General features: G+C 49.0%; 1 protein-coding gene across 1 annotated transcript; it reads left to right on the top strand.

Annotated features, from left to right (window-relative positions):
- The first annotated feature begins 3,022 nt into the window (after positions 1-3,022).
- Positions 3,023-7,349, top strand: STBD1 (starch binding domain 1). Its single transcript, XM_014865692.3, has 2 exons — positions 3,023-3,404; positions 5,459-7,349. Exons 1-2 carry the CDS (start codon positions 3,197-3,199, stop codon positions 6,310-6,312), a joined length of 1,062 nt encoding a protein of 353 aa, XP_014721178.1. The 5' UTR covers positions 3,023-3,196; the 3' UTR covers positions 6,313-7,349.
- The last annotated feature ends 1,929 nt before the right edge of the window (positions 7,350-9,278 follow it).

Here is a 9,278-nt window from a genome sequence, read left to right as displayed (position 1 = left end):
TCTGTCCCTGACTTTGGAAACAAGTCCTGATTCTCTGCTCCCTAGCTCTTCCTTCCCACTCTCTTTAATCGCCCAGCCCTGCAAACAGAGCTGCTTTTCTTTGATTTGTCCTTATCCCTCTGCACCAGGAGTGAACAATCTTTTCTTGCATGAAGTTAAAGAAAAAAAGCCCATATATAACTTTAAAATATCATCCATATCTGTATCTATTTATACTCTATTTAATAGAATAATAATCAATTAGAAAATGGGCACTACGTTATGGCCCCTTAGACATAACATCAAGATATCATTGCCACATAAGCAGCAATGTGGAGGCAGCTTTCCAATCTTTCTTCTTAAAATTACCCCGAGGGCTCAGGTTCAGCTCATTCTTGACTTCCCTTTGGAAAATTTGTGTCTACTACGATTTAATTGCCACCTCTCTTTAAGAAGTTTCCGATATCTCCAGCCCTGACCTCTTCTTAAACTACAGACCCCCAGTTCCAACTTCCCACCAGTGCCTAAAATGCAGCTCATCCCAGCAGAACGCATCATCTTCCTCCCTCATCCCTACCAAGTGTGCTTCCCTTTTTGTTCCCATCTTCTTAGGCTCAAAGTCTATATAGAGGCAAAGAACATCATTTTGCAATGGTATAGTGATAAACACACTACTTGACAAAACAGTAACACCTACATTGTGTTAAAAAACGCATATAGAATCTACATGAAGATGACAGTAATGCTCCAGACTGGGAATGTACAGAGCTTTCAATTCAATTATTCCACCCGTACTTTTTAGGGGACCACTCTGGGAATCTTCTAGGTGCTGGGAATTCAGCAGAGAACAAAGGACAAGAAACCCTGCTTTCATATAGTTTACATTCTAAAGAGAAGAAAGAGAAATTAAACAGCACAAATTCATGGGTGATACAGTGTATTAGAAGTGGTGCCCTAAGGGCTGGCCCCGTGGCACAGTGGTTAAGTGCGCACGTTCCGCTTCGGCGGCCCGGGGTTCACCGGCTCGGATCCTGGGTGCCGACATGGCACAGCTTGGCAAGCCATGCTGTGGTAGGCGTCCCACATATAAAGTAGAGGAAGACGAGCACAGATGTTAGCTCAGGGCCAGTCTTCCTCAGCAAAAAGAGGAGGATTGGCAGCAGGTGTTAGCTTAGGGCTAATCTTCCTCAAAAAAAAAAAGAAGAAGAAGAAGAAGTGATGCCCTAAATGCTAAGGAGACAAATGAAGGAGAAGGGCAGAGGAAGTAGGCGGCTGGAATTAAAATTGGGATTATCAGGGAAGGCCTCACAGGGCAGATTGCACCTGTGCAAAGACCTGAAGAGGGCGAGGGAGAGGATAGATATCTGGATGGATATCTGCAGGAAGGATGAGTCTAGGCCGGAAGCCAGTGTGGCTGGAGGAGGGAGAGACGGAGAAGAGCTCAGAGAGGGCCCCGGAGACAGACCCTGCAGGGTCTTCAAGGATTCACCATGAGATGAAGAACAGCTGGAGAGTCTTGAGCAGAGGCATGGAGGAAGGAAGTGTTTTCACAGGATCGCTCTGACTGCTGCTCTGAAAGTAGCCTGTAGGTGCTCAAGGGTGGGAGCACAAAGAACAGTGGGAGGCGACTGCAAAAATCCAGGTGAGAGATGATGGTGGCAGATGGGGGTGGCACTTGCTGTGGAGAGAAGCAGAATTCTGAATATATTTTGAAGAAAGAGTGGCAGAATTTTCTACTGCCTCCTGAGAGAGGGGTAAAAAACGGGGAGTCAAGAAAGACTCCAAGTTGTTTTTTCAGTAGTGGGAAAGGATGCGGTCGCTGTTTCCCAAGATGAGGAAGACAAGGCAAGGAGCAGGTCTGGGCAGGAAGATTCGGAGTTGAGTGAGTTGGGTTTGAGACGTTATTAACAGCCTCCTGGAGGAGATGCCCAGTTGGTGGTTTCCTCCCCCACATTCCCTCCCTTATAGTTGTAGGGGTTGTGACCTGTACCAAGGCACCACCAGTCCTCCAGGAACTCCACTGGCCCACCTCGTCAGGGAATTCTGTCTGCTCGAGAATCCGGCACATTTGTACGATTTGTTTTACCAGAGGGAGCCATTTCGGTAATTATTCCAAGGCAGATATTTGCCAGTTGTGGCCTTAGCAGTTAGATGTAGGAGAGTGTAGTTCATGGGAAAGGCTCACTCTGCAGATACAAATGTGGGAATCATTAGCTTGAAATTGGTATGTAAAACCATCAATTTACAGAGAAATGTGTATAATTCTTAGCTCACAGGGTTGTTGTTGTCTGAGGATCAAATTAAATGCATACATTAAACACTTGGCACACAGACAACGTTTAACAAAGAGGGTTGCTATTTTTATTAATAAACCGTAGGAGCTTGTCCCCGGGCAACATCCAGTCCAGTCCAGACAGGAGGGCGCGCATTTTGCAACAACCCCTAAAAGAGGTCGAGGAAGATGACTGGCATTAATAGATGGATGTGTCTCAGTCCGATCCTCCCATTTTACAGGCGGGGAGGCGGAGGCTGGGGGTGACTCAGCGCAGCTAACTGGCAGCCGAATGGAGCTTCCATTAGGGGTCCAGACCCGCGCCCGCGGTGTTCCCCGCCTACCCCACCCCACCCCACCCGGCGGTGCCACCTCTCCAGCCCGAGCCCCCGGCCCGCGCGTCTCGACGCACGTTGGCCTCTTCCGTGTCTAAGTTCCTGGAGGCTCTAGCTGGCCACGCTGCTGCTGAGTGTCTATGGGGAGGAGGCGTCGAGGGGCCCGGCGCAGGCTGAGGCCAGGCTGGCCCTTGCACGCCCTGGAGCTACAAGGAAAGGCGGCGGGGCAGGAGGGAATTTGCGCGCGATAGCTGTGCGCACTTGGGCTCTTTACGCGTGCGGGACACACGTGGAACGGGACACTCGTGGAACGGGGCACCCCGTGCACTCGGCCGCCGGAGACTGGCGGGGTCGGAAATGGAAAATATTGGAAAAGGAAGGCGTTCGAGTCTGCGCCCTGCCGGGAGCCTGAGGCTGCAGCTGCGGGGCGGGGAGCGGGGCGGGGCTGGGAAAGTTGAGTATTAGTCGCGGAGGGCTGGGCTCCACGCGGCAGCGCCCGCCGCCGGGGACCGTAAAAGGCTGGAGCGGACGGGGTAGGTGTGGCTCTGCCTGCGTGACCTGAGTCCCCGTCCCGATCGCCGTGGTCTCCCGCCGAAGCGGCCTCTCAGCCATGGGCGCCGTGTGGTCTGCCTTGCTGGTCGGAGGGGGTCTGGCCGGGGCGCTTTTTATTTGGCTGCTGCGGGACACGGGAAAGGAGGGGGACGCGGAGCAGGAGAAGGATGCCTCTCCTGGGGAGGCTGCGGCTGCGGGAGGCGATCAGGGTGGCGGCGGCGGCCTGAGCCCTGGACCTTCCAAGCGGGAGTTGGTCACCAAACCAGGTATTCTTCCTCCCCGCGTGTCGAGGGCACATCTGCCAGGGCGCTTTGAAGTTCACCGAGGGAGGAAACCCCACCTGGAGCTTTCCTAGCGGCCCATTCCCGCAGACTAGCTTCCCTTGGCCGGTGCGGGACCCTCCCCACGCCCTGCATTTCCCCCGGCTGGTGCGCACGCGCCCGGCAGGTTTCTCGCCCTCCGCGGAGGCCCTGGAGGTGCCCTGGCTGATCGTCCAGGGGCCGCGCTCTGCGCTCGGCGCCGCCGTGAGGACCTGCCCCTGCGCCCAGGGGGATGGGCTCCTCCACTCGGCGGCGCTTGGTGCAGTGCGGGCGCCTGCAGCGGCGGCGCCCCTTCCGGGCCTTCGGAAAGGAGTGCTTCGTTTTAGGGGGATCCTACAACCCTCTTCAGTCTCTGACCGAGCAGGGACACTTTCTCAGCCCCAGTCCCATAGCCTCATGTCCTCCCATGAGCTGGGTTTGGGAACATCCGTGCTGTGAGCACCTCCCGCTATCTGGATGCTTCTGTCGGGAAGGCAAAGTTCAGGTTGGACTCTGGCCATGAAGGCCTTGGCTGCAGCCCAGAGGCTGTAAGCTGGCTGGCCATTTCAGAGCTGCGGGCCCTCCCCCATGCTTACCTCGTACAGCGTGGGCAGCGCGGGGCTGTCTAACCCCCGGGAAAGGGACGCGCTTCGTAGGGGACCCAACTCCGAAGAGTGGAATTGACGTCTAGGTTTAAAACTACACTTTAGAGACTGTATGCTGGGCAAAGTAAGAGGACTGGTGGAAAACCTTCCCTTCCAGGGCTCCCCCCTTAGCCAGCTGTCCGTGCCTGGACTCCAGCCTAACGGAGAAAATGGCATCTGTGAACTTTATTTTTAGTGGAGTGGTGTTCGTGTTCAGCCGCTTGAAAATCTGCCCTGTGCCTTTCCCCGATTGGTTCGGACGAGCAGACAGATCATTCATCTTTTTCTGAAAGCCAGCCTCCTGTTTTAGGTTGAAAGTTTGGGAATTCGGAGTAATGTTTGTCTCACTTCCAACCCCACCATTAAAAAGATACGAAATTCAACAAGACCCTCTCCCCTAAATAAAAAACAAAAGCCCCATCTGTGTGATTGTAAAATTCTGGAGATTTCCATCTTGTAGGGAGCTATCTGGATTACCAATGAGGAGGCCAAGAAGGAAAATGAGCCTTTAGGGAGCATGGATTGTGAACTTTAAGGACATTTTTTCTTTGAGTACAATGGGAGGGGATGTAAAGAGCCTATGTTTTGTCTGAGAGGTTCGTGAAGCACATGGGGCTGGCAAGGAGAAACCAGCCCCCTCCCCGCACCCTCACTCCCAGCTCTTGCCCAGTGCTGCCCTGCTGTCCCCCAGGGACAGCTGCTGCTCATCTGCCGGCATCCGTGAGAGCTGACCCCTGGTTCCCAGGAGTATCAATGTACTCTTCTGTTTTGTAAGGTAGCCATGCAGCTCTTCACCCTCCAGGCTGGACTTTTTTTTTTTTTTTTTTTTGGTGAGGAAGATCGGCCGTGAGCTAATATCTGTGCCAATCTTCCTCTATTTTTTTTTGTATGTGGGATGCCCCCACAGCATGGCTGATGAGTGGAGTAGGCCCATACCCGGGATCTCAAACTGTGAACCAGGGCTGCCAAAGTGGAGCATGTGGAACTTTAACCGGCCCGTGCAGCCGGCCCCCTGGATGTTTTTTGATAGGGGCCAAACAATTTGACTTGGTTGCGTGCCAGTATGGCCTAGACTACAAAGAACAAGAACGGTGACAGGGTTACACGTCTGCCTCTCCACCCTGCCGCTTCCTTTACACTCTTTGCTGGTACATTGACACTTCTGGATCAAAAAGGTTGGATATACATGTGTATTCTCAGAGCACAGTGTTGGTGCAGTTAGTGTCTAAACTAGGTAATTAAGTACTTGATTTTAATAGAAACGAATTTTGTGATCTGTGGACAGTGATAGTCTTCAATAATTAAATTTTCTCAGTCTAACCTGTTTTTCTCACATGAACTGCCTAACACTATTACATTTTTCCTTTTGTCTTTTAGAGCATCTGCAAGAAAGCAATGGATGTTTGATTTCAGAGACCAAAGGCCCTGGCAGCCTGCAGGCAGCAGCGTGCAGACGGCAGAGTCCTTCGGGAGAAGATGGTGACTGTGTCAGTCCAAGAGACCATGTTCCTTCTGGACAGTTTCCAGAGACAGAATCTCTAACTACATCTGAGACTGGGCACTCCAAGGGTTACTCAAGAAATGAGAGGTTTGAATCTCCTAGAGAAGAACGGGGATTTCAAAAAGGACAAGAGACGCCTGCTAAAGCAGCTCCATGTTTTGCAGGGAAGTTGCCTTCTAGCAACCTGGTCACGGACAGAGCTAAAGAAGATGTGAGCCGTGCGCAGCTGGACCATCAGACCCCGGCTGACCACGAGGACTGGGAAATGGTGTCCAGGCACTCATCTTGGGGAGATGTTGGTTTGGGTGGCAGTCTTAAGGCTCCAGTGTTAAACCCAAATCAAGGAATGGACTATGGCAGAAGCACTCTTGTGGATGCAAGAGGTCAGGAAATGGATGTGAAACAAAAAAGGGTAGTAGCAATGTCTTCAGAGTCTCGGCAAGTTAGTGTCAGGTTCCAGGTCCATTATGTAACAAGTACTGGTGTGCAGTTCATTGCAGTCACTGGAGACCATGAGAGTCTTGGGAGATGGAACACTTACATCCCACTCCAGGGTAGCAAGGATGGGTTCTGGTCTCACTCAGTGTCCCTGCCAGCAGATACAGTGGTGGAATGGAAGTTTGTGGTGGTAGAGAATGGAGAAGTTACCCGCTGGGAAGAATGCAGCAATAGGTTCCTAGAGACTGGCCATGAAGATAAAGTGGTTCACAAGTGGTGGGGGATTCCCTGACTCAGTTTGCAAAGCACTGGAGAGGCTGTTGCAGAATGTGGAAGAGGCTAAGGCTGCGGAGCACTTGAATAACTTAAAATAAAAGAAGTGTAACCCCAAATTTAGCCATCAGAGTTGTTTCAAATTTGCTAGTGGCTTTTGTCTAATGTGTAGAAATATATATCATAGATAATACTTCCAGTGAGTATGGACTTTTTTTCCTGTGGCCTTGATGGATGGATTTATGCTGATCCATTATTACTTTAGGGCTTGGTCCTGTTGGGGAGTAACTTGGCTAAGTTTCAGGTGTGGACTGGTCAGGGAGCACAGAAACGAACCAGTTGCACAGGGTTCAAGCTTGAGCCTTTGGGTGATTCTTCAACCAAGGGGGTGAAACAAGCCTCCTTCAAAGAGAGCTGATTTCCTATTGGTACAGCTGGAGAAACGCTCTCTTTACTACATGCACACTTTCTATTTAAAAATAGTTAACACCATATGGAACTGTGATCAGAAAACATCTGGTCACTGGATGTGATTAGCAAGGATATGAGGTAAGGCATTAAAAGTTCCCAATGTTTTCCACTTGATTTTACCTGCCAGGTATGGTTTGAAGGTAGCAGGTATGTCTTTGTCTTAACGATTAAGAGCTGAATCAGAGTCGGTCATCAGGAACAGCCCACGAGGAATGGAAGGAGAATGGGGTTAAGGTGTGTGCTGAGTGAGGTGGCCTGAGTGGTACCTGCTGGAGGCTGGCAGGTGTGGGTTCAGCCTGATGGCAGGGAGGGACACACACATCATTTACTCGAGGGGCTTTCATAGGACGTTCTCCGCACTGCCCCTCCCCTCTCACCCCAGGTCTGACTGACAGGTGGACTGTCCCATAGCAATCGTCTCACCCTCTCCCCTCCCATTTCATCCCAATGGCTCTCCTGGGTAACAAAATTCTAACAGGACAGTGATAGAGAAGTACAGCTTTGCTCTGAGAAGAAATAAACATTTAAACTTTGTTATTATAACTGAACAAATAATAAAACCTGAGTTTTAATATCTTTATTAAATGTCTGAATTGTCTAAATCTTAGCACCATAATAGCTTAGATGTAAAATACTAATATTTTCCTCCACTAATAACAGACACATAGAAAAAAGCAAACATCAAGAAAAGAAGTTTCAGAATATTTCTTTTAAAACTTTACCTTTGTTTGGAGGGGTATGATGCATGCCTGTACTGGAAAATTAATTCTTAAATGTTAAAACAACTTTTACTAAGTGTAACATCTTTTGGCAAAACAATGTTTAATCCTGGTTACAGATAGTCTTTGTTGAAAAGAGCATAGATCCAACCGAAATTAGTGTTAGAATGTGCTTAAAAGAGCTGTGTTTGACAGTTTTTGGCTCCTAGCACCTTTATGTTAAATCCATGTATATGACTGCTTCATACTGAATTTTCTTTCCTACCAGTGAGGACTTCAGAAGGCATTCGCTATTTCTGCACAGAATGCCCAAGCATTTTTATTATGTAAAACTAAAGGTAAATTTACAATTAAAATATCTCCAGAGTTCTATAACTAGCCATTTTATCGTTACCTGATGAAATAAATTTTTCAGTAAAGCAGATTGATGTAAAAGATACATATTAAACTTTATATTTTTAAAAATCATTATTTGAAATTAGATGTGCTTAGAATACCAACACTGTCGTTTAGAGGAGAAAAATAAGGATTTTCTTGTGGAAGTACGTATGCCCTACTTAGTTTATTATCTGCACTGGTTAGGGCTCACGCTGGATGCCATCACAGACACCACACATGTAACAAGGCTGCAACAATAGAAGCTTGTTTCTTGCTCCCGCAACACTCAGCAGTGGGTGTTGCTGGCAGGAGGGCAGCTCTCCTCCTTGCAGACTTTGTTGCCCAGGCTCCTGTGCTGTCGCTCTACCATCCCCTGGTGTTACTGCACAAAATTGGGGTTCTCTTGCCTGATGCACATAAGCCAATTAACTACGGCATCAGCTTTGGGGAGAGAAATCAGCTTTATTCTTGTAAGATTGATTTGCAGGGAGACAGGGGCGTGTGCCCTCTCATCTGTCTTCCCCATTATTTGGGGCAAAATTTAAGAGGTTAGGGAGAACCGGCTGGCACGTGGAAATGCTGGTGGGGTAGGTTTTGACTGGTGGGCTTCCAACATTTCTAGTAAGGTTCTAAACACTTATCATGAGGTTCTAAACATATATGATGAGGTTCCAAACACTTATGATGAGGTTCCAAACATTTACGGTAAGGTGGGGAAGGAATTTTAACACTGGACATCTTGAATGACAGAACCCTCACTTCTGATAAGAGTCTGACTTTTAAGTTCCAGTCATGTCCCAGTCCTTTGGTTCCGTGGGCAGGAGAATCTTTGGTTCTGCAGTCGTTTCAGGTCAATATTTCTTCTGCGCATGCTCCGGCTATGTGACTCCGGCAAATTTTCTGAAAGGCAATTTCTTAATTACTGTTGATAAGATGGGGCCAGTTGAACTGGTCGTGGAGGGCCCGCAGCTACACTAGGACCTCACTGTCCACTGTATCCAGCCCATGGAAGGGGAAATAAAGTGAGGAAAAACAAATGCTTACTGAAACTTTTGGCCACAAAGTGCCACATATTGATGTGTCCACCTGCCAGTGAGAACTGATCAGGTGGCCACACCCAGATGTGGGGTGAGGGGATGTGCTGGGAAACAGAGCCTTTAGCTGGACAGCTGTGTCTCAGTGTCATCTGTACTATGGAAAAGGAGTACAGACTTTTTTGGGAGGCTAGCCTTCTGCCACATCATCCCTGCTGTCTTTGGCACAACTGAAACATTTTTGTATCCATTCTTCTCACCCGTTTTATTTGGTTCACATACTATGGTATGCTAAATATATTTGGTCTTTGTCCCCAGTTGCTGGCACAGAGCTCCTCAAACCCCTGGAACTTCCTGAGTGACAGGAGTGTCTTTTGTCATTC

The sequence above is a fragment of the Equus asinus genome, chromosome 3 (assembly GCF_041296235.1).
Source record: "Equus asinus isolate D_3611 breed Donkey chromosome 3, EquAss-T2T_v2, whole genome shotgun sequence".
NCBI lineage: Eukaryota > Metazoa > Chordata > Mammalia > Perissodactyla > Equidae > Equus > Equus asinus.
This window is presented reverse-complemented; position numbering and strand designations above follow the sequence as displayed.